The following is a 26945-nucleotide window of genomic DNA, read 5'->3' on the forward strand; positions in this document are numbered from 1 at the left end:
AGAACGTTTTCGAAACTAACATGGAAGCAAAAATTATACCAACGAATGTAAAAACTGCGACAACGAGTTACAGTGGAGAATTTACTAAACAATATTAATAAAAAGATTCGTATATATAATTATACCATACCATTCTGTCATCTATTCTTCATTCATATATTAAGGAATTCCAGAGAACTCTGATTCTCCTCAATCAAAATATTTTTAGAGCGATAACCGAATTTTTAAAATAAATCGAGCACGATACATTTTAGAATCTAAGCGCTGCGGAATATCTTCCAACGCCGCGATAAAATTTGTAATTAACCCGCGAAGAGATTACCGTCTCGAAGATCGCAATAGCACGTTTGCGATACTAATTGCAATGGAGTACTCGAGGAGAGCGGCGGGGGAGACGCGAGAGGCTGATAAGGAGGTGTATGAAATTCAATCGCGTAATTAACACCAGCCGCGGTATTCCCCGTCGCTCGAGAGGGTAAGAAAGGGTGAAAAACAGGGGATGGGAGCGTCGGGACGTGGATGAGGACGGTGAAGAATGGAGAAGCAGCTCGCAAACTAAGCGACGGAAAGTTGAGCTCGCAGACGCGTCTTGCATCGGAGGAGAGGCCCGTGCTAGCTACGGGGTAAACAGAAGCGCAAACAACTTAAATGGAAAGCAAACACAATTATACTGTCGCCTGTAAGCTGGATGATTAGTTTTCCCAGGTGCAAACCACTGCATCCGAGTGTACATGCATTTATTTTCAGGCGTGAAACGAACAACAGGAAGTTTGCGTTCATTCCATTTTCGGTGATCTCTGGTTCTTTTTTCTTCTTGTCCTCATCAAAAGTTAGATAAAAATTAAAGACAGATACTGACAGAAAATGTGTGAAACGTAGCTCTTTGTTAGTAACGTAGCTCAGTCAGTGGTTCTACCGCCTTGATTAACCCTTTCAGACCTGAATTATTTTATTCTCGTACTAATGTAATTTAATTATTAGGGTTAACATCGACTAAAAATTAGTATGGAAAAAATACAAAAATGAATCCTAATACTGTAGTTTTGGAGGAAAACTCGTCTTCATGTGCACAAAGTAGCCGGATCGTGTAAGCAAAAGTATGTACTAAGAATAAAAATCGCAAGTTCCATAGGATTGTACGGGAAAAGTTACTCTAGGTACCAGAACCAGGAAATGAAACCTCCTTTTCTCGAATGGTGTTTTTCAATTTTCGTAGCGATTTGGAGGACGTGCACAAAGGGTAGAAAAATAAAACGTTTTCCGCGGGGTTGTTTGTTGCTTCGACGCGAAACTGGAACATACTGCAGAAGCAAATTTACATGCCAGTTACTTCAAAGCGTTCCCAAGGGTGCTTACTTAAACTCTGAGTGCTTGGACAATGTTTGTTTTTCGTAGAAACACGTTGAAATTCTTGTTCGTCTTTTGTGTTGTTACCTCTCATCTTCACTCACGTCACCCTTTGAGTTTTTGTATAGTGGAATTTCAAATATACGATTAATTTGAAGGTACTAGAGTTTGAATAAATTGATTGCATTCAACAAACATGTTGGGCCCTTTCTTCTTGGAGCTTCAGGTTAATTCAAGTCTGTTTCTCTATGTAGATATACCGTGAGAGGCATGATTACTTCTACGTGCCATTAATATCGTTGTTTGTGAAATTTGATTTGGAAATTTGATAAATATCATCCATAGTTTACCGTGCGCTAGCGATCGTTATTCAAACCGCTCGTTACGAGAGTGATGCACGTCCATTTATCTTTGCTTGGAGCTATAAAAGGTTGATGTCGAACCAAACGAAAGCCACGGCGATTCGAACAATGATATACAGGTATATTTTAAATGCATTTTGACGATTTTGTAGATTCATCTATTATCGATGCAATAATGAGTTAATCGCAGACTAGTGGGAAACTTGCTTATAATATTTTAACTTCCCCTCTAGGAATAGTGGGGATATAAAACATGATACTAGCAAACAAAAATGTTCATATCTCTGAAACGGTTGACCTTTCGACCTATGTTTACTAAAGCTTTTTTACTCAGTACAGTATGACCTGAATACCATATAAATATTGAATGTTTTTTTTTAACATCCTGTATACAATTCTAAACCATCCTATACAGTCCATAGTATTGAATAAACCAGTTCACACAACCATTAGAGTGTGATTCTAATATATCACGAATGTATAATAATATCTGTTCCATGTTCTCTTGTCACCCCTGTTAAATTTAAAAATTGCACATTCAACCTTTCCAAACGAGCTCATTTAAACCTATAACTTCAATTTCACGTTTCAACAAGGTCAAAGTTGCACCCGTCAGAATAGATCGCGACTCGCGACCACGTGATTTCTTGATCCTGTCTGAGCACTCGAAATGTCACCGAGGATGCTTAGCCTCGCAGAAATTCGCGAAGAGCCGCTGGCTTCGTCTTATCTGGAGCCTCTTGGCTCTCTCAAAGATGCCACGTCGACGGAAGTCGTCCGTCAAAGGAGCTCTTTCATCGAGATAAAAAAAAAAAAAAGAATGATCGCTGGTTAGCGCAACGGGATTTACAAAAGTCTACGCGAGCGAGCAGAGTCCTCTGCTTTCCGTCGTCGCTGCTGGTAGTCTCTTCGCCTCCTTTTCAACCTTTTAATCCAGGCGCCCTTTGGCTGGTCGAACGACTGGACGAACTATTTGCGAGCGGATCCCTAATTACCCGCAGTTTCCAACGCTAACAAAGGGACCGTGTCCTAATGACTCGAGCTTCTACGCGTGAACTTTGTTTTTGGACGTTTCGGTGACGCTTTGATAACATTCCATTCCCCTTCAGACATGGGACAGTCGTTCGTTTTAATTAATCTTTCCTTCCCGCACTTTGATTGTCCTTTCGGATCCTCGACTCAAAATATTCGAAATGAAGCAAGTTTGAATACGAAATGGAAAATGAATTTGTGTTGTTTAGTTAATTTTAATTAAATATTAGGTGGTAGGTTCTAGATTGCTCGTTTATCACCCTTATGAGAGTTTCTGTAATATTTAACAGGTCCTGTATCAGAGTTGTTATTACTTTCAATTGTTAGTATTCACTTCATATTTCTAATAATTACGCAATAGACACTGGTTAATTGACGAACCACTAACAAAGTGTCTCTAAAAATCGTTCAGCCTTTTTCACTCCAAAACGCGAGGAATGCATTTCGGAAATATTTGGATAACAGAATACATATTTTTCTGTTATCGATAAATTTATAATAAATTCAACGATAACGCCGCGTCTGGGTCGTTGTTCGTTTTAATTAATCTTCCGAGCAAACACTTTAATTGTCCTTTCGGAGCGGACACGGGGATCCGAGGCTGAAATGAAAATCCGCTGGAAATTCAATATTGAAATTCATGACGGTTTTATTAATTACGGAGGACCGCCGCCATTAATTGAGGAATTCGCTGGATTATAAGCGATCGTTAATAATGCGTAATTGTAGCCGAGTGGCTGCTTGCTCGCCAGCGAATGCGGTGTACTTTACGGACGGTATCGTCGATCGAGAAACGGATTTTCTCTGCGTCTAACTGTGGGAAGCGTCTCGAAATTTCAGCTTATTACAGAGAGCAAAACGTTACAACCGTAGCTTTAATAAAAGTCTCAATTTAGTCTCTTGTTCCTTCGTGGAACATGTTTACCATCGCAACGATGTTAATTGCAGCTCGTGAAAGGGAGAAAGATATACTACTCAAAGTATAATTACAGGATCCTCCGTTCGACTAAATTACTCTGCTCCTGTGCGAATAATTTATAATTGGCTATGAATTGACTGCTCTTTAGATGGAATAATATCAGTGTACATTGCTCTTGAGTTTTTCTGTTTCCGTTGGTAATTTTTAATATTTGATTGAAGTGAATCTCATACGTCATAGGAGTAATCATTGAGAACGTGTGGTTGGGTGGAAGGATGGTTATGCAATTGTTTAGTGGATAATGTTAAAATAAATAGACGCAGGTTGCTTAAATAAAACTACTTTGAATATTTTAGAAATTGTAATATTTGTAACAGGTAAATTCTATTTATTTTCATTATTCTGTGTATTATATTAGCCTAAAAATATATTTTTCACTGTTTTAATTCGACTTTCCAAGCAAGGCTTCCGGAGATTCGTTCTGTTCGCAGTTCCCAGGGAACTTATGGCAACCACTCTGGAACCTTTTGTGGAAATATTCAGCGAGTTTGGGTATCGCTCAACGGCCTAGTCGCTTCCTGAAGTCCCTCGAGTCGAAACGTTTGTTTCATTAGTTCACTTTATCGGGAATTCGATCGATCGAGAGGCCGGGTCGTCGGACTAATAAAGTTTTGCTCCCTTTTATGGGGCGATAAAGCGAACCGTGGGCGACTAGGTATAAGTTTACTCACGCGGAAAGCGTCCACAGAGTGCTGCAGGGGAGCGAGCCACGCATAATCGGCAGTAAAAATAACGTAGTTGCACTCTGCTCGTCGAGCGATGCTGGCCAGAGCGGATAATTGCACGATCAGAGGTTAGTTGATGCTTTGAAGTCTTCTTCGTGGGTTCTAGAATCGTGAATCCTTTTAAAATTGAAAATCTTTTTATTTTCGAACAGCCGAAATTCATGTCACGTTATATGGTGAAAAATGCTGTGCGCCGATGAAATGGGTGGGTAGTAACAGAATAAATACGTCCCGTTACACAGCTTGTCGTGAGATATTTTTTTATATTTTAATATCTACTGATTGGAACAATTAAAACTTAATTCAGTTAGTTTAGTTAGTTAGATTTTCCATCTCTCTAACTCTTACGTGTACGCGATCTGTAAATTTTTATAACATAGTAGAGCTATCAATAGACGTGGGCTGACTCAGAAATTGATAGATTCGAATCATTTTCACATATTTCGGTGGTTTCTAGTATAATAAAACTAAATTTTCTTTAATAAGTAGATACAAGAAGTTGCGTTCGTTTATTTATTAATTTAATATCATAGGGATAGGAAGAGATAATATTGAGATTGAGGTGTAATTTTGTTGGGTTTAACTTCCACCAATTTGGTCGTAGTTTTGAGCAATCTTCAAGGTATTACAAAATCTTGTGAAGAGGATAAATATCGTCCTAGTATATTAATGTTCATTTTATTGTGAAATTATTGCATTTCTTATTCAGAATTTCCTTTCTTCTGTTTATCAATTTAATTGTTCATTTTATATAGATACAAGTCTTATATCCAAGCATATCCTTTCTTTATCTTTTTTTAGTATTTTACCTGGAAAATGGATTGAACAATGCCAGGAAACTCAATGCTTCGTTATTTAAATAGTTTGTTAAGCAATCAGAGTGTAGATTCAGTTAGTTAGTACATTTACTTCCCTACACGAGATGCCTTGCGAAGAATTATCGACGCATTGGAGTGCCATTTAGAAACTGCAGAGAGATGGAGAGAGAGAACGATTAACCGCGGATAGAGGATTTTAATATGATTCTTCTTTCTCAAGTGTAAAGTGCAAAAAACTAGAACTGGCTAATCCTAATTAAAAATTAACCCTCTGATAAACCACTGCTGAAATATAAAACGAACTTACAACATGTATAAATAAACCAGAACAGACCTCCATAAATACAGAATGTTGTTCACATATTTGGACTTGAGGGGTCCTCAAAAAAGAACTCGAAAAATTCAAACGGTGCAAATTTTGACCGATTGCAATAGTTCTCCATCTGTTGTCGAACAGTAGCCGTAAAGTAAAACTCGCAAATCTCTCGCGTATGGCTGAATTTCGTTTCGAGCCCTCTCTAGCGAGCATCGATCGCCTCTTCGCGGGGCATCCAATTCGATATCCTAAATCCGCGGCACTTGAACCGTCAACAATCGCCAAATCCGCGAACGTGTTTCCCGGGTATTGTGCCCATTATATTTCGCAATAACCGCGGCTGGTCTCGATCGTGGATGCAATGGGAACAACAACGGCGGCGCGGAGAAAAGAGGACGTGGTCGTTGGAACAGAGGGGCGGGGGAGGCGCGATGGGAGCCTCGACGGATTCGAGGATCCAGCGGCGAGCGAATCGCCGTCGAAGCCGTTTCCAACGAGGCTGATATCGCGAAACGAGCAGTTTCCATGGGATCTTGTGGCGGCTGTCGCGTTCCCCGTCCGAGAGAAATCAGTTTCCCTCGCGATTCAGTCTTATCGAAGAGTGTATGGTAACCCTCCTCCTCTGGTGCTGATGCTGGGGGTTGCCAACCATCCTATTTCGAGAAGGATAATACTGTTCTCTTGAGTCTTTCTGTTTTGGTTTTTTCCAACGTCAGAAAAGGGGGCTCTTGATAAAATAAATTCGAATGGTGTATTATTAAGCAATTATGGTAAGAATTTGGTGTATTTTTGTCTTTTGGAAATAATAAATGGGAAGTGATGGATAAGAATAGATTTTTGTATATTTTAACAATAGTATTCGTATAGATGGAATATATTATTCTTATGTATAGATTACGCTGAATCATGGTATAGCATTAGGAATGTTAATAGTATGTATAACATGATATAGTTAATGTATGAATAAAATTAATACACCATGACTTGTACATGTAAATAAAGTATAATAGACTGGCCATCGAATGGCTCGATAGTATTAATTTATTCACAAGAGGTATTGTACTTATCTATCATTTCCCACTTTTATTCTGAACAATAGAAAACAGTACATTCTTACCATAATTAATCTTCTTATTCCTTCGAATTATTACAATACTTATATAAATATTTAATTCGTTACTCCATATTAAATACGTGAATATTTTATATTCTCAAAAATACTATCCTCTTCTAATAAACCTCTTAAAGTTTCTCATTCCATCTGCATTGGAACGGTTATTGTATCACCAGAGGTACGATTGGAATGTATGGTTATTCTTCGAGGAAAGTTAATTTGGTCCCCTTTGTTCTGTTTGCTTCAGCGATTAACTGCCGTCGCGAGCAGTGACTTCAGAGTCTCGGCAAATCGTGGCCGTGTTCTATTCCGTTGGTCGAGTGCATCGGACAAGATGTCGTCCTTGATCACGTCTTTGAGAGCCTCGGCAGTCTCGTGGCCCGATTCATTTTTACGTAGAAGGAAAAAGTATTCCTCGTTCCTTGCAACACGACTTATGTATAAACTCACTCATTCCCTTTGGTGAATCGAATATCCAAGACTTTCGGTATGACAATTCGCTTTATAATTAAATTCATGAACCGAGTAACGTGTCTTTTCTAAAATTAAACAATTTTTGAAAATAGTTGACAGAAATAATCAGAATTGGGTCATGTGTACTTATTGAGAGAAATGTTACTCGCGGGGTGAAATAGCGACAATCAGTAATGAAAATTAAATTCAATATTTATACTATTTGTATCTGTTGATGAACCTGATTAATATCCGGTGTATTTTGTTATAAATGTATAGATTTTTTGTGAGCAATTACTGGTGGTTCGATCGAGGAGGAAAATAATCGAGCGCGCAAGTGGAATGAGACGTAATTGGTCAGACAGCACTGCAAGCGTAGTAAATGGAACACAATGCATATTGCCTTACGTTAAATATTTTACGTATTACTTTTTTACAATTTTCATACAGTCCTCTATATAATTTAGTATTCTCCCTCAGTTTCTGTTATTAATAGTATTTTCTGATCAATTCATAGACACTTGGAATAAACATTTTTAAAACACAACTGAATTAAACCGCTTTAAATTGTAATATCTCAAACAAACCAAATGAAGGTATTTGTACTATTATTACTTTGCAGGTAAGAGACTATGATAAATACAAAATAATAATCAGTTCGAATATTTTCAACTCCTCTATTCTAAATAATATAATTTAATAAACTGTGAAAACAACCTTTCTCAACTTTCAGTTAATTTCTGAAGCCTTCGCTGTTTTCGAAATCCTGGCGAATTCCAACTAAGAAACCTACAAACAAATGCTCGAATCAATTAGAATCGAACGGTTTCCTCGATATTTCACGCAACAAAGCTGCGCAGGAAAACTCCAGCGAGGAGTGCTGACTTACCGTGGTTCGAGACTTTTTGCTCGTTTTTCAAAAAATATTCCGGTTCCCTTTTACCAGTTATTCTTCCGGATTGTCGTAAGAGCGTCGTGTTCTAGGGTCTCCTCGCGCTTCCATGGACCACGAAGTAACTTTTCATCGAGGTTTGAATATTTCATCGCGTTACGTAAGGCTACCCCGGCGAAGACAAACGAAAAGTAATGAGGTCCTCGACGCTGGTTACTCGATTGCGACGAATTACTGAAATTTTTATCGACCATGTCGCCCATTGCGAGGGGTTCCATTTATCTTGTACCGCAGGTTTCTTCAGCATTTCCAAGAAGATCGTTAATTAACTGCTCGAAAGATCGATGGAGGTTAAAGATTCATACTTCCTTCACGTTGCGAAGTTCAAAGGGACCGATTTATTGGGCGATAAAATAAATCGTTCTCAGAAACGTGAGTGGTTGAAAGAAATGTTCACGGGAAATTCAAATTTGATTAATAACACGACTTATTGATACCAGGATTAATAAATGCCAAGGTACTGTAATTGGTAATTAATACCATGGCTAACGAGGTGAACAATTTAGCAACCACTCTAAAGTGATGTAGGAATTTTTATGAAAATTATAAGAAAGTGTATTTTTATTTAGGATGTATTTATACTTAGATCAATTTAAAATAGAACATGTCACGTCGTTGCAAACTTTTAATTTTTGTGACACCTCCATAAAAATTGCCAAATGATTTCACTTCTTCAACACATGATCAATCCATTACACAGAAAAATTAAAAAATAATGTACAAAATTACCACTTAATTCCTTTCTTATTTTTGAAGCCTCAAGAGGCATTCGATTAACCCCTAAAAGAGTATAACATCATTTTTTGTAATATTTTGAACTAGTTGCAAAAGTTTTTCCAACAGGCTCCTTTCATCGACGGAAATTACGATGCATCGAAAAGAGATTGGAGAGGAAATCGAGGACGGATGAATCGTTCAGAGTTTCGCTACGAGGGTAGAAGTCAGGCGCGATCAAAGCCGCGTGAAATTTCTCCCACGATTCCTACTCTTCTGGGAAGCAGGTCCCATTGACATGTTTAATGCAACGGTTGGCGCATTCGAACGCGGTGCGCCGAGACAGGTGCATAAATATTTTAGTTTTCGATGTTACGTACAAGCAATACAACTATTCCATTATCGGCAACAGACGGTATAAGGAACATTGGGACGGGAATCGATCAGTCAAGATGAAACCCGGGCTCGTAAATAATTCATGAGAGACGAAGTACTTTTTGACGCGCGCCTGTGATGCTCGCAATGTTGTTTCGCATTCAATTATATTCGACGGAATATGAGTAAGTCGTGATGTTATAGAAATGTGACGCATTCTGAAGTCGCGACGTACAAAGAAAAAATGTAATTCGGCGATAATTCAGAAGAAAATGAGTAATATTTTTAAATTCAGTCTTATTTAATTGCTGTATGGTTTTTGTTTCTTTGCTCGCGTGATATGCAAGGTAAAGTGAGAATATGCGTGTTAGGTTTTTTGGTAATGAGTGAGTGACAATGGTATTGTATAGACTATCAGCTTATTTTCTGTATGTTTTTGCTAGCAGGTTGAATAACCTCTAATAATACTCATGATTGGTAGTATATAATATAAAAGATATTGTGAAATAAATATATAAGTTTAATTTTTGTAGGTACATAAGTTTGCAAGGAATTATATATAATTTATATAATACATTTTACAATTACACATAAATATTTAAACGAAATATTTTCCAAGGACGATGAACAATGCAGATTACGAATTACCAGATCATACATCGCATTAGTTCTTCATGGTAGCGAAGTGGAACCGACGAAATGAACTCGTAAAGAACGTCGAATGTAACGTGTGAAACTGCGAGCCCATTAATATTCATTGTAACGCAAACAACGGAAGTGGGAGGGGAGGGAGGAAGTAAATTGTTGTTCAAACGACATTTGCATCGTTACGCCGTCTATAACGTTCAGCAAACGTCGATTGCTCGAAAACCCGATACCGCCGAATGTTATGTAAATGTTAAACGACTCCATTGAGAGAACGTTGCAATGCTGCCGGCAAGTGGACCCTGCAGGTTCCTGAGGTTTCCGTTATCACACCCTCGAACCCGACTTTATAACATTGCGGTTCGACTGGCTATCGGAGTCTCTCTCATTTCAAAAACGACCCCCTACGATTCCCAAACGCCGTAAACTGATCCGCGGAAGTGTATCCACGAAATTGGTATAGAGAGAACGGAATTATCGCTATGCGGTTTTCATCAGTATCGGTACAGAGTGTAGCAAAAGAAACGAAGAGGAGGATGACAAATTTGCCAACTAACCACAATCCATCTCGAAACACCAATCGCTTTTCAATGAAACAAGAAACAAATCGAAGATAAAAATTGGTTTCTGCAGTCAACCCAGCTTTCTTAAAAATAAGAAACATCGAAATTTTGACGTCTCGCATCTTTTAAACAAATATGAAACCAACAAAGTGATGACTTAAACCCTTCCTAATTTCGCGTGGACAACAACTTACTTCAGTTTCATAAAAATCCCCCTCTCCAGGACGAAAGGGTGATCGATTTACTACGGGGAACTCCTAAGTCTTCCAAGTTGCAAACCACCCCTATTGCTAACTACAAACTTTTCTATACAAGAGATAATGCAGATAAATATCCAATATAAAATATTGCGTAGAATCATTTCGATTCGTCTGAGATAGTTCTTTCGAGTTTTTTAATTATTTTCGAGCAGCACGCTCGAAAATTTTTGTTAGGCGAGACCTAAAGAGACCTCGAGGGTTTAGACTCCGTCTAGGGGGATCGCCGTCGAGCTTCGGTACTTGTTGAACGCCTCTGTTCGCGGGAAACAGGATACAGCCGACGGGTGAAAGGGTAGCTAGAGTACCCCAGGAAATTAGATCACCGTGGAGGATTGAAGAGCCCTCTTGCCTCGACGGAGACAGTCGGAAAGGCGGGAACGGAAAATACATTCCGAGCTCGCAGAATACAACGTTACCCTTTCGATTTCGAAGTGGTATCGATCGAAGCTTCGCTCCCTAGAGAATGAATGGTTCATTCCCACCCGGTATTCAATGGTCGCGACAATCATGTTTCATATAAAATTGTATAACCTTTGAGATGTTGACTTTTAAGGTCGAACAAGAAATTGATATATTAGATAGAGAAATTAATTCTGTATCTATACATTGACACATTTTTAACACATTCGTGACTGGCAGATATTTTACGTTTCTAATACCGAGTATTGACGAAAATAATAAAATTCTCAAACTGGACATCGCAAATTTGTATCGTTAAGGCGAAGATAAAGATTACAAAATATGTTTCGTTAAGATGTAAGTTTTATTTAAGCGTAAAATTATATTCTCCCTCGTCATAAAATCAGAAATTTGCGAAGTATAGTACAATAAAAGTTCAATTTCGAAACTTACACTTCGCGGTGTAAAGAGAGAATTTCAATAAAATCTCTCTTCCGGAAGAAAGGACATTGGAATGTTTATCCAATAACTGTTCGGTTAAGTATCGTAAAGGAACAAAAGCATTGCAATGGTGTTGTACTCCGACACGTTTGTGCTTTTGATCCTCAACAATATTTCACCTGATAACGATTGGATAAACGTTTCGCTGTCCCTTCTTCCGGAGGAAAGGTTTAATTCGATTCTTTGCCTCCACGTTCTAAATTGAAATTTGGTTACATTATGTAACACTAATTTTCATTTTCGCCTTCATACCATTTCATAGATTTATGAACATTATCTCGTCAAATAATGGCCATTATTCCGTTATCCGAGAATGATATTAAATTGTATTTAATATAATCGTGACATTGTTTCAGATTCGAGCATTCGATAAATAGGATTCTAGTCTGTTAAACAATATCAATTTAAATGAAACAAAATTCTATTCAATTGAATATAGTTGTATTAGAAAAAAAAAATCTATTCCTGTCAATTAAACAAAATCGCGTTCAGTTAAATAAAAATATTTTAAATAAAATAGAAATTCACTTCAGATAGAACGCATTGAATTTCTCGATCGCTGTGTGATTGACTCTTTAATTTGACTCCGTCGGCAACGCGCTGCCCCAGTGGCGGATCTCGTTGCACATTTCTGAATTTCAATTATAAAATTGATCAATAATAAAATGCATTCTCTCTAACAGAACGGAGGAGCTGTACAAACAGGGAAGGAAGGTTCGTTTAGGCGAGACAAGCGGTAAATAAATTACTGGTCCGTGAAAGTAGTCGGAGGTGAAATTAGATCGGTTCCATTAACCATTGATTACCCCAACTGAATGAACAGCGACCCTGGCAGAATTTATTCCAACGTCGCCCGCTAATTAATTCGTTTCGCAGTCCTCGCAAAATTTCGCGAGCGACGACTCTCTCGATTGCAGCGCTCTCGTTAACGGAAAATTGAAAGGTCGCGTGTTCAGATTACCTACGACTTTCATGAGACGACGCAAAGGATGGATGGTGGTCGATGTTTTTATCAAAGCAAGTAGTTAATGGATGTTGAGCTCTACCATCGTAGGTTTATATCGAATTACTATGTTTCAAACAAATTTTTTTGGTACTAAAGCAAAAGTTTGAGGACTAAGGTTGGGTATATTGAATAGTTAAAGCCACTTGTTATTACATTCTGATGATAAAGAAGGTAGAGACTGATAATTCCAAGACAAAATTAAAGTCTAATTCTATATTTTAGTTTTAAATATTAATTTTCGTAATGTGAGAATAATAAATTCTATCTGAAGAGAACATCGTAGCCTTTCATTTCCTTACCACACTCGATGAATTAAAATTGTATTTATTAAGAAGACAGAGATTGATAATCCATAGCAAGAAAAATCAAGTCTAATTGTATATTCTATTTTTTAATATTAATTTTCGTAGTGTGAGGATAATAAATTTTTTCTGAAGAGAACATCGTAGTCTCTGACTTCTTTGCTCAATTAATTACAATTGTATTTGTTCCAAAACTTTCCAAGATGTTGCTCCAGAAGAAAAAGCATCTCATTTTAAGACGCACAGTTCGCTATAAAAAGAGGTATGGGAATACCATTGCATTAAAGTCAATGACACCAAGCGTTTCACGTAATTCACAAAGCCAAACCACGAATGATTGTTGGAAAACTACCTCGAATAACTCTGAAACATAAATTTTCATTGGCAAATATTTGTTTCTCACCGGAGGATTAATAATTTATTAATGCTCGTGCAACCTGCCAATGGAAAAACGGCCGTGTTTAATCGGAACGGTCAATTGTCTCCCCATTGACCAGAATAATGTCACGGTATTTCTATCGGAGCGGATGCCGAAAACGCGCCAGGAATAACACCACCGGTAATATGGAAATTCGATTATATTTCACAACACATGGTTCGTGGGTACAATAAAGTAAAATGAATATACAAAACATTACAAAAGGTACAACTGACAATGCTCGAAAAACACCCATTATTCGTCGATGCAAATAACACAGCCATAGTCGAATACCCAGAAAGGTGTTAAAAACTTGTTAAAAATTTCGTTGAAAGTTATCCAACATGGCGGATTCCTCGACAAGACATAATTTATAAATTTTCTTGGTAGCTAATAGAAGCATTAAACAAAAATAAATTCCCTTGTTAATTTTCGCCTTTGAAGATTCAAATTTTCTGCTTCGTTCGCTTTTGGAAGAATCTACGATAAACAGAAACTGGTGTTAAATTATTGGTAAACGCAAAGATTTTTAAATCCTCTATTGCACAGTGTATGGAATACTTGCCTCGATTTACAGACCAGTAAATACCCAAAAAATTTGGTTTTATTTAAGATACAATACAACTCGTGCAATAGGGGGTTAGGGTGAAGAATTTCGCAACGAAACCTAGTTCTTCCGAGACATAGCCTTCATTCTTCGTTTTCGTTGTTCCATCGCCGCTCGAATGTAGCGTCGTTTATCTGTCATATTCATGATATCCCAATTTTGGGCGGCGATCTTGGCGATTATTTGCGAGGAATAATTCTCCTCGTGGAGCCCACGCAGTTCCCAATAATAGTGTATGAAAGGGTTGATCGAACGACAGGGCAAGGTATTTTTATTCCTCTTCGTGCGACGACTGCGTGGGCGTGGAGTGGGATTCACCGATCGCTGTGTTAACTGCATCGCTTTGGCTCATGCGAGTTTGTTGCAACGTGCTCGAAGGTGTTCGTAGCCAAATTTCTCACGTCAGAGTCCTTTGGCGTTGACGTTTTCCGCGTGCCACTTGGTGATTCGTTTGAAGGTTGCCGAGGTATCAAGGTAAACGACACTCGATTTATTTTTGTTTTATTGTATGTAGAGGGAGAAGTACGTAACTTCATTTTTAAGTATATTGCGTATAATATTTAGAGCTACTCAAGTTCAAAATTCATTTTTGATTGTGATATAGGCAAATAACAAAACTACTAGGATTTTATATAGCTCAAGAATCGAGCAAATATTTTTAGAAAGCTCTTAAGAAAGACTGTCTAGCATGTAAGGTGCGATAATATAGAATAATATAGAATATAGAATAGAATAAGTAACGAAAGTAAAATGCATAATTTATATTTTGTTATAAATATAAACTGCATATGAAGTATTAAGGTAAAGCCTGTTTCATAGTACAAATGTTTAACTAGGATGTAGGATATAATAAATAAAGCTTTAGAGTCGCAATCATTAGAAAGAACGATAGCTTAAGTCTTAATTTAAAATAAAATAATTCTTGAGTCATTAAGAGCGCTGCAAAGAAGTCGTTGAGTTACTAGAAGCACCTGAACTAGAGAAAATTAAGAAGCCTATGCAATTTAAAGTACTATATATGGTACAGTGCGAATAAAAATTCTTTGAGAGTGACTTCCTCGAAGCTCGGTCGAAGGAACTAATTTCCGTGAACAGGAAACTCGATCAAATATGTAGGTTTAACTTACATGGCGCTGCGAGTGTCTGGAATATCGCGATTGCTCGGAAGTCCATCGGATGCTTCCTGATTGAACTTGTTCCTCGCGTATGGATCTTCTCCTGCTCGGAGACCTCCTCTCGAGACGTACCTTGAGAGCAACATAATTGCGAAAATGTTCTTTATTCATGACAACAGACTGCTTGCTTCCGACTGAAGGAGCAATAACGTAAACTTGAGATACTTGAATTTAGCAAGCTTATTGAGAACGTAATGATTCAAGAGCTGAAGGAATTATATTCCATCCGAATAATAGGTGATGAATAAAATCTATTCAAAGCTGCTTCAAATAATAGAGCAGAATTATTAAAAGTGGATTCATCAAACTTACAAATAATGCAAACAACCTAGACAAACTACATGTAGGAATATACATTTGGACGTTTTACTTAACCCTTTGACGAGTACGGACGCACTGGTACGTCCTGACTAATGTGTGCCAGATAGCGTAACGACGCACCGGTGCGTTCAAAGTTATTCTAGGCAAACAGAGTACAAATTCACAGCCGTAATCGCACTATGACAAGGAAATAATATTAATTAGGAGTATCTGGCAATCTATGCGTATCGTTGTTCCATTGTGTGTATTCCCATGGTTTGAATACCACGCAATAAATGGATTTTTATATTTATTTTGAAAGTAAGTACTCATCTGATACAGTAATTTGTATTTTGATATTTTAAATATTTTATCCAATAATAGCATAAAAAATTTTCAGACTTACACTTAAAAATGAATATGATATACAATACATATAACATAATTATTAAATAAATAACATATTGTATACAATTTCTTACTATGTAGTTTATGTATCAAAGTATGGTATCAAATATATATATATATATATATATAAGAAATAAAATTTGCGTATTCCCCAAAAATGCTTACTCGTTAAAGGGTTAATTCGTAAATGCGTACATAGCTAAGAATATCTATGGACCATTTTTATTTTTTGAGTTGCAACTAAACTCGCGTGACTCGGCAGACTTAATTTTTCTTTATGTTTTAAAAGTCGAATAATCGACTTCAAGTTTCATAGCGATTTTTTAATCGTTACCCCTGCTCGTCGAAGTAGTTCCACGTTACTCTTGGGTCTGGTGTGGGGGCAGGCAGTAGCTCAGACGACATCACAATGGCGGTGCCATCTGGGTCCACGTAGCTGCCGGAATTTCCGGCGGAGAGAGACAACGACGCCGGTTCTTTCAGTCGCAGGGCTCTGTTTTCGTTCTGCAAGCAAACAAGGATCGTCTTGACGGGGGCGTTATTAAATTTTCTGCTGGAATTCGCTCGCGCTGCGCAAACACTCGTTTCAAACAACAGAGTACAGTGCAGGACGTTTCTCGAATCGCTTCTTGCGATAATGCTTCTCCCCCCAAACACGACCAGGATCGATCCAATCAGATCGCAAACAACGTGCAACCTCGTTTCGAAAAATGTAAACATCGTCGAAATACCCGAAGAGTTCGTGATTAATTGTTTGCTACCACACATGATTCTCATCCCGGAATCGATTCAGATGGCTCCTGAATAGAAATGATAATTTTTGGTGGGCAAGTAATCGGTTCAAGACTCGTTAGGTGTGCTTTCAATTTGTAAAATTACTTGGGTTATTCTAGCATGATTTACTTTCTATCTATTCACATATTTATTTCGGTATATTCGAACTCGGTGCTTTTATTGAAGTATCGTTTTTTATTTCTAACATGTGGTTGTTAAGCTATGAAATTATTTGTTTCAGATACTTACATGGATGAAACTCTAGGGACGTATTGAAAGAAAAAATTGCTTTGAAATTAATTGCATCATAATAGATTAAATAAGAATTACTACAAAAATAAGAAATTTCCATTTCTTTTTCCTGATGGGTACCAACACCAAGGCTCGAAATTATTACTCTCTTCCTACCACACTATACTCATCTCACCCGGTGATATCTGACTCGATAACACGTTTGAACTTGTCGGCAGGTCGCAGTCAGACCTGCAACGCGGTTATTAACGACGCGAAAGCGATGAGGAAGAATCCTCGCCCTTCGCAGCTCCCGTGCCTTTAGTTGGCTTCTGTACAAGAACCAATTGTAAGGCTGGAGTGAACTCGTTGCACATCAGGGCTCTTTGTATTGACATATCGTCAAGATACGCCGTATCGATTTTGCACCGATACCGAGTCGCGAGGCACTTCGTATCTCTCGCTGCCTTTTGTGCGGCGGATGCATTGTGCATCACATATATAGGTCACCGAATTTTGCTCATACTCTTCCCCCCCATATAGAACACCCTGGTTGTCAGGTTGACCCGCGTAGACGTGTCAAAGCCAGCAACGGCGATCGTGATGAAACGACGGAGACCTCAAGTGCGTTGATAGACCCAGGATACAGGGTTGCGTTCGCATAATTATTAATTTCTGGCCATTCACACTGTTACGCTGGAACCACTTTTGTATTTTTATATGTTCAATGATCTAACTTTCGATTTACCACGTTATTTTCGTTTTGCATAATCATTTCTGATTTAGATTTAAGGGAAAAGATGAGTTTTTAAGATTTCCAGTGGCAAGGTTCTTAGAATTTAAATTGAATTCAAAATTCATTTAAGTGCTATCTATTCAAAATTTTTGATTTTCATGATGTGTAATTATTTCAATCATTTTTTTTCAGATGGTGTTTAACAGTTTCGAACTTGGTAAAAATGTAGAATCCACGCATCAGAGGTCCGCCAAGTAGAACGTGACAGTATCTGGTCAGACAAGTAGATAGGGTATACATCTAGTCATAAGATGTGTAGATCTTATGTTTTCATCAAAGTGTAGATTGTTAAACTTCAATCGTGAAAGACCTCCAATATAAGAATCGTTCATGTTCACCTTATTGTTTGTCAATAATGTAACAAAAGCCATGAACTGAGAGAAAAACACGAAGTTGTTATTGAGCGTTCGAAGACCGTACATGGAAAACAGTTGATGCTCGCGTAGAACATACGTAATAGTTTGAAACATACAGGGTGTGGCATTCAAACCGGACCAAGCTTGCGCAGTGATAGTAATTAATATTATTAGCTACTTCATTTTACGATACAGTAAAATCTTACAACAATCTTCGAAATCGTTCATGATTATTCCCCAACTGAACTAGATTCAGTATTCAATTGATATCGAGTGCTTACACATAGAGAATATCCATTCAGTGTTAATGAAGACATTTTTTTAAGGAAGTGGATTAATTAAACAAACACAGAGTTAAATTTTACTGCATTAACTCCACGAGGCGTACAGTTGAAAATAAAACTAAAACTCGAGTTTTACCAGCTTCAAAATTAATCTTAAACATCAAATAACATTCCTTTTTTCTCCCAAAACGATTTACTCGCAATAAATTTAAATAAATATCCCACCGTACATAAAAGCTACGTAGAAAGTGGTTTCTAATCCACCTAACCTCAAAGAGATAAGCAACAGAGGAACAAATGGAGCGGAAAAAAAGAAATAGAAATAGCATACAAGGGCAGTTAGTTGAGTTTTATTTCGACGCCTCGAGCGTTCCGTAACGTAGTCACGTGGCCCACGAGGAAACCGGACGCAACAGCTTGCCGAGCGTCGACCAGCCGACTGCACTTCCGGTTTAATGCAGCCCCTGACCCGTGCATTAATATTTCATCGTGGCCACGTTGTGTCGTGTTTTGTGCTCCCTTCGCCACCCCCTTCTCCGACGCGTGGCTTTCGCAGTTCGTTTTCCGTCTACCGCTCTTTGTTCTCGTTCGAGTCATTTACTCTCCACCCCCGCCTCTCCAAACCGGCGTCTTTGACCGTGAATCCGTGCCACGCCATTTACCACCCTCCTAGAAAATATTGCCATTTACAGTCCCGCTCTTGCGACGCTTGCGATTGTTTGCTGCTCGCCAGGGTCCCTTTTGTTCAACGGATCGATGGACGATCTCGTGTTTACGGCCGATTTCGTGTTTACGCACGATTTCTCGACTCACAAGGACGCAACCAGCATCTTTTCAATTTTTACCTAAGGCTGTGGATTCATGGGGATGCAACATATTAAAATATATCTGGGTACATCATTCTGTTCTGTGATCAGTTGCAGCTTTGAATGGAGAATTCAATTGAAATTGAATCTACTTGAGGCAATAACAGAGTTGATCGTCGTCTGCTTCAAACAGCTATAAAATTGTTAATTACAAGAATTTCGACATAAGATTTTGCGAATATATTTTAAAAATTATGTTCTCGACAAAATAGATCTTCTCGAAACTGTAGAATACCTCCTTAATGCCAACAATTATTTTGATATTCTAACACGTTGAAGAGTACCAAAAGACCATTCGAAACGTTCACGATAATTAACAATTCTCCTTCATGCTCCTTGAGTTGTTTCATTTAAAATTAATAGATTTTACCTTCTCCTCTTTTTTCAATTTTTCTGTGAAGCATCCCTTTGTTTTCTCTGATTGAATGCTCGATGGGTCGATCGGCTAAATTCCAAAGGATGCGTTCCACGCGATCGCGGTTACGTTGCATTATCTCTTCTCGCTTGACAAATTCGCCGCACGTGTCCGTCATAAAATTCATTGCGCGTGCGACGATTACGCGAAGCCAGGAAATGCAGCGGCACGGAGCTTATCACGATGGAGTTGGACAATGACTACAAGCTCTGTCCAGAGCATCGCGTCCGACCGCGATACAAAAACGGAAGCACGGAAAAAGAGCTGCTCGTTGCACCGACAGGAACCACGTGCGATTGCATTCAAACGCACCTAGAACGGTTGGTACTCATTGTTATCTCGCTGGTCCACGGGACAAATTGTTCCAATTGCTCGATGACATTTGGAAATGCTGCTCTGTTCTTTATTTATGCAAATAGGAATTTTCTTCAAGTGGTGCTGTAATCTGACTATAGAAAATTTGTCCACGTTTTGGAATTTTATAGAACGAAATGTGCTTAATATATTCGTTTGAAATTTTGCATCGTTGTTTATGCAGTACTGGGTAGTTTACAGGAATTTTTATATGAAAAAATACGTAACATGTTCCAATTGCTTGATGACGTTGAAAAATTGTTTCTTATTTATGTAGATAGAATGTTTGTTAAGAGGTCGTCGAAGAAAACTGAAGAGATTTCTGGTGATTACCATTTTATATGCATCAAAATCTGGCACATGTATAACTCTAAAAGTAAGAACATTTTCCATTCGTTTTTTAGAATTATTACAATTGAAGAAAACATTAAAACAAGTAGGTCCCTTGTCGTGTTACTCATTCTATACTACTGCAAAAACGCATTTCATCGCTCGAAAGCTACTTGAAAAGTTACCAAACGTCAAACCTTCGTAACATTGTTAAAACCCATTCCAAAGCTGTTACGAAACAAGTTGAATTAAAACTTGAACATCGTACCACTTAACCAATTCAAATAAAATACAACCAAAGGGGTCAACAAGCATGATGTTCGAGCTTCGCTTTAGTTTTCATCGTAACAGCTACGAGACAAATTTTAACGAAGTTATAAAATCCTGAAACTTGACAATTTCCCAGTAGCATTCGAGTGACGCAATAAATTTTCCCGCGGTATGCACCACTCTAAAAACTACTTTGATACGAAAATGCATTAATATTCTTTCTACCCATTTTTTTTCCTGAAAAAAATAAATATCGATAACGATAATAAAGTGGATAATGCAGCGCCTGGTTGGTAATTCAGTATTTTTTGGTTTCGACGTGGTTAACCAAAATCGAGCAGCGCGATATTGCCACGGTACGTGATTTCACGTTTATTATCGACGAGGGTCGCATTATTAATCTCGTTATTGCCGCTTCGACAATGCGCGCGCAAACACAAGCGAATTAGAGTTAACGATATTGGCCCGTTTCGATATTGCCCGCGCGAGGACACATTTTCACGAGTAAATTATGATGACGCTGCCATCCGTCACTGGAAACGTTAATGTCACGGGACGAATGCGATCGTCGTCGTCCATTGTGTCGCCACGAATATGATCTGCGTTCAACGTGCTCGCGAACGCTTAGGGTAGCGTGTTGGATTTAAATTACTCTTCGAAACTGTCATTAAGTCATGAAGTACGAGTAATTTGTTTAGAGGACGGTGAAGAAGACATTATTTTATTGGAAGTAATCTTGTTACGAACGCATTGAAATTTTAAGGTTTGAAGTTGAGACACGAATACAGGGTATTATAGATTTTTTGTAATGACTTCTATTATATATTATGGGTAGAAGAATATATTACTTACAATTAGTAATGGTTTTCTTGATATTTGTAGTTTGAAATATTTTTAGATTTGGATTAATGAAACTAATTTCATCTTATATTACTGTGATTGTTTACTAAAAAAATATGATTGTAGAAGTTTTTGATGTTGCTTGTTGTTTTATATTGTATATTGTATGGGAATGCTGGCATGCCAACACTATTTCTATTTTATGAAATGACTCACTTCTTCATCGGGGAACATTTATTCCCATATTTTGTTTAATAAATTAACGTTTCTCTCTAAGAAAACACGCATAATTTCTTCAAGTATGTTTAAAAGTATGGTCCAACATTTGAGAACAGTATCATAAATAATAATTCAGAACAAAATTCATAAAAAAGTGACTCCACTCAGCATTCCAGTTCCAAACATTCTTTAAACCTTCTATGGATCAAATCTTTTTTTCTGCAAACAATTTGCGAAGGATTAGTTTGATATTTCAGGTTATTGCCGCTGTCAACCGTCATCAATATTGCTATTAATTATCAGATACATTATATACGAGTTAAAACGTATACGTCATATTCTGAAAAAATTACAATTATTTGGTAAAACAATACCATTTGAACCTGGATATATTAGCATGTGATCTGAAAGTTACGCGTGCCCATAGAAGTTTAAAACTTCACCAATGAATGTCTTCCTCACAAAAATTCGAATCGTTAACAATAATTCCCATTCCAATCCTCGGATATCCCATTCGAAAACGACGTCGCAGAAAAATTCACGAGTCCCGTTTGATAATAGAATAAAAATCTCAGAGTACGTGCGGCGAATATAACTGCCTGGAGAAGCCTGCGCGATGCGCTCGTCTGCGTCTCAAGCCCGGCTCAAGTGGCCGTATTCCAGTCTGTTTTTCCATCCCTCGTGGTTTCCCGCGTGCCCCGACCGCGATGGAACCTTCCACGGCGATTTACATTTGGAGAAGAGCGCCGAGGAAGATCGCTTCTGGTGTGCACGGAAAGGAAACGGGGCAAAGTCCCGCGCGTTCCACCGCTGCGGTCCGTCCGATATGTTCGCGGTGAGTTATGAGTAGATTTGCATATAGAAACTGGGCGGCACGGATTCTGTCCTGGATACGCTCGCTGGACAAAGTAGACAGCTGACACTCGGACGCGACGGGAGGGCATTAAATTCGTGCCGCTGTCCTGTCCATTCGGGATTAAATATCGCCGGCGAAGGACGCGTTTGATCGCCCGCGAGAAATCTCTCGAGGATCCTCGCGGCTTTGGTAATTAATTCCATAGGAAGTGATTCGAGCTTGGAGTTCTCCTATCGCGCAATGCTTCTGCGTGTCTTGATAATTTGGAACGAAATTTCAGATGGGTATGGACCCGTGTCAGAAATGGCTCTGGAGACTGTTTATTAACACTTTCATCGCGGGATAATTTTTGCTGGAAATTCTAAGAGGCATAGAGGTATGAATTTTATAAAAAATATCAGCTCATCAGGTATGATAAGGAGGAACTTTTGTATATTTACAATTTATTCATAGAACGGGTAGTTTCAAAAATAAAAATTAAAAACTTAGAAGACCTTTCTCCTGAAATTTAATTTTTCCAACGACCGTCTAACTTTTCAATTTTTATTTTCGAAACTGAGCATCCTATGAATAAATTGTAAATTAAAAAAATGGGAATTTGAGCAATTTTGGTTCATTCTGTGAAACTATAGAAACCCTCGCTTCGAAAACACATAATTTAAATATAAAACATAAAAATGCACATTTCAAGGGAGACACTGATATAGATATGTAGAAAGGATGAACACTATAGCGAACAAAAAAATTTTCTGAGACTTTTCTATTTGCTGAGAACTAAAGAGAGAAAATGAAAAAATTCCTTTTTTAATGAATACGTCTAATAAATACCTCTAATAAGTGCAGATTGCATAACCTAGCTTTAACCTAGCACTTGGGGATGCTTATTACAAAAAAAATCCCAAAGTAATCCCTGGCCAGCTCAGCAGCGTGCAAATGCTACAAATGTAATGTGTTTCCCCAGATATTTTATGCGCCGTTTCAATTGAGAGGATCAAGGGAATTTTCAGTTAAGATTTTACAGTGAAATATTCTTTCGCCGCGTTTTGGATCCTCCGCAGGTTATTTCGCGCGAGCCATGCATTGGAAAAGAGGCGGAAGAGAACGAAACCGGCCCATGGATCGTTCCGCTTCCCAGCAAGAAAAATAAACGCTACGTGGTTACCTAAAGTAGGAGTAAAGAGCTTTCAACTGGCATGAAGCTTATCCAGAAAAATCGACGTTAAGTCTAGCGAGGTTGAGGGAAGAAAATCGGGGCAGAGTTGTGTTTTATTCGCCATAATAAATCCTCTTTCACTTGTCTCATTTATATTTAATAAGTGGCGTCAATTAATTATTTATGCTGAGTGGGAACAGTTGAAATTAAATTTTTCTTAGGGAATTACGAAATTAGCAATTGTTCGACTCGAGCTGTTGATTCTAGATATATTTATTTATAGTCATTTAGATTCAATTTTTTGGCTTATTTTTAATGGTACACAAACATTAATTAAAGGTATTTTAAATTAAAAATATTATGACTTGACGCATTTATATGGATTAGTCGAATCACTGATCCCCATTTTGTATCTCGTATAATATAAATAATTGTATCAAAAGCATAATAAACATTTGATCAGTAGAGTAACGGTAATAAAATTTCGAAAGTAATTTGAGTTAACAAATATCGAATATTAAAGCCAATATTGAACCAAAATTTCGCAATGAATACATAGGACACATAGGCACATACATAGGAGTGGCTAATTCTACTTATGAATTATCTATAACATTTAATGAAGGATTACTGTGCATTCATTGATAATAAATTAATTTCCTATGGCTTATTAATTTTACGTAACGGCCATGATATTTCAATCCACGTCACCAAATGCGAGTTGAATTTTCAGAATCGTCGAACCGTGCAAATTTGTTTAACGAATCACGAATGCTCTCTATCAATCCCGTTTCGCACCAACGAGGACCAATCAATGAATTCGCCAATTTCGATGTTCGTAAATTTCCAATATTCAAGAGGATATCGCTAATATCTAATTCGCCGATCAAATTTCCATCGAATTAACGGCCCATTCAGACTGAAAATGTTTCCGCGAGAACCGCCGTAATTTTCGCAACGAAGTAGTCGCAGCGATCCAGTGGCTTCCATAGATCCAATTACCCGTAAAATTACATTCTGAATAATTCGACGGCCAATGGAACGAAACGCTTATTATATATACCCGCGGCGTAATTAACGTGTGACGGCACGAGTTACGGCGAGCAATTAAAATTAATGGTATATTTTCTGCGTTTCTTTCTCTCCAGCGACCGACCTGACCGCGATTGTCGCGAAATAATCGTCGCAGTCCGCTGAAACTCGTGGATCTCTCGGAGAAAATCCAGGGAAAATGGAAAACGACGACGTTCATCCATTTGCTAATCCTGGGCGACAAATATTGCCTCGTGAGTAGCAAATGCGCCACACCTGATCCACTTTTTATATACCTTGCAAATAATTCCAGCGGATTCTCAGCAGAGGTAGGCAAAATTGTATTGGACTAAAGGATAACGAATGATACTAATGTGTAACTGTTTATTTGCGAGATTTAATTGAGGTCTTTGATTGTGCAGTGTCTGTAAATGTTATGCATATTTTCTGTTAGCGTTTGTTTACCTGCGTTTTTTTATATTTTATATATGTGATACGTCTTTTGTGTGCAATTCTCACGCGTTCTCATTATTATGAAGCTCTTCCTTCTCTACTGGAAACTTTTAGTGATTTTCCACGCGAATTTAATTATTTTAGAAAAACTAGTGTATTTAACCCTTTGCGGTCGTATGTCTACTCTTAGCCATCACAGCAGAAAACTATAATAATCTTCACAAAAGTTCTATAATAAAGTTCTAAAACTATAATAAAGTTCACAAAAGAATTAATAAATCATGCATATCCTTCACAATCTTGCATATTCTTACAATATTGCATATTTCTTATTGTATCACTAATCGTTCTTCGGAAATTAATTCCGTCCAGTACGACACCCATGTCTAAATTTAATTCAACCGCAATGGGTTAAATTCCTTAGATTATTACTCCTCGACTTTAGTCACTGCTACTCAGTATCCGATAAATTCTCCAATAATTTTGCCTTAATTACTTTACATTGCTCCTCAGTTATTATACAAACCACCAGTAATTCAAATGAATGCATACCGAGGGAATGTCAGCACCCAGAAGCCTCCCTCCATCGTAAAATGCTTTACACATTTCTAAAAATATGCGAGACCCATTCCTCTCGCTAATCCCACGCTTGTGGAACCCAGATATGCGTCTGAAAGTTCCCTGCACATACACCAGAGTAGAAAAAACCAGAAAATGAATATTATAATATTATAATTATAATTTAATCGCGTTAAATTTATTTAAAGAGAACATAATTTTTAGCTAATGTGTGTATTCATTGTTCCAAGAAGGAAGTCATGTGCTGAAGTAAATGGAAAGTTAATTGTTTTAGCGTTTATATTATTGTAGTACTATAGTGATACAGATGACACGGCTGTTCAAGCAGAAATCGTATATGCAAATAACGTTTAATATTCTGATATTTATTTTGTACACACAATGTACTTTACAATTCTAATTCCGTGATAAATTAATTGTAATCAGTGGCATTTTGCATATGTATTTCTTCGAGTTACTCGATGTGATATTTTCATAAAAATTATCAGTGATTAATTTTCATTGAACTGTTCGATTTTTCTAAAAATTTGTTTTATCCCATTACCAACCGTGTATTCTTATAAAAATGACTCAAAGCCATGAATCAAAATAACGTAGTAAATAACGCCTACTTTGAGATAACTAATAATTAATCATCAAGATAGTCTTCTAATCGGACAAAAACTATGAAACAACTCCGAGGACACCCAGAAAATATCATGACAACTTTACACAGCTAAAATCCACTGAAATTGAAATTGATACCTCTAGGTGAAGAGTTTAAGACCTAGTTAACGATAACACACGTTGGAAAAATATAGAGTCGCAGAAATGAGTGTTGATTTTCGCCGACTTCTCCCCTCGTGAAACCGTGGAACTCGACAAGGTGTACTTTTTAAACGAGTGCTGATTGCTTAAAAAGAAATGAAGTTTGTTCCCTGGTGTTGATTGGGGTAGACATCACCGGTAATATAGAACCCAAGAGCAACCTTCCTTGCAATTGCTCGAGACTAGAGTTTCACGGAGACTCCAAGTACTTGCCTCGATGAAGTGTAAATATGAATAAGGCTTGCCCTTCCATTCCTTTTCTTGGTCGGCTTATGGTGGGTTCGTTAGAATGAGAACCCTCACCAGTGGTACTGGCACAAATAACCAAGTTATTTGGCGCCCGTTCGCCGTTATACGAACCCATCACATTCAGATGGGGTCAGGTTCGGCCCTCAGGCACAAGTACTGACCCTCAGTATAAATAAAAGAATTAACCCTTTCTGACCTGGCGTCTACAATTGAGCACACAAAATTTAAAAATTACCGACACTATCGCTTAGGGCGAATGTCCCTATTTGTGCACATGAAGAAAGGCTAGTTTTACTCGGAAACTATACTA

The 26945-nt window shown here is 37.8% G+C and overlaps 1 protein-coding gene across 4 annotated transcripts in view; it reads right to left on the minus strand.

Moving 5' to 3' along the window:
• The window catches only part of LOC128876184 (polypeptide N-acetylgalactosaminyltransferase 2), a 284435-nt gene that overhangs the window by 50378 nt on the left and 207112 nt on the right, over positions 1-26945 (minus strand). For all 4 annotated transcript variants that reach the window (XM_054122326.1, XM_054122325.1, XM_054122327.1 and 1 more), the window contains 2 exons: positions 16106-16275; positions 15016-15135 (listed from right to left, as the gene is read on the minus strand). In XM_054122326.1, the coding sequence (XP_053978301.1) occupies positions 15016-15135; positions 16106-16275 (290 nt within the window). The remainder of the gene's footprint in view (positions 1-15015; positions 15136-16105; positions 16276-26945) is intronic.

The sequence above is a fragment of the Hylaeus volcanicus genome, chromosome 5 (assembly GCF_026283585.1).
Source record: "Hylaeus volcanicus isolate JK05 chromosome 5, UHH_iyHylVolc1.0_haploid, whole genome shotgun sequence".
NCBI lineage: Eukaryota > Metazoa > Arthropoda > Insecta > Hymenoptera > Colletidae > Hylaeus > Hylaeus volcanicus.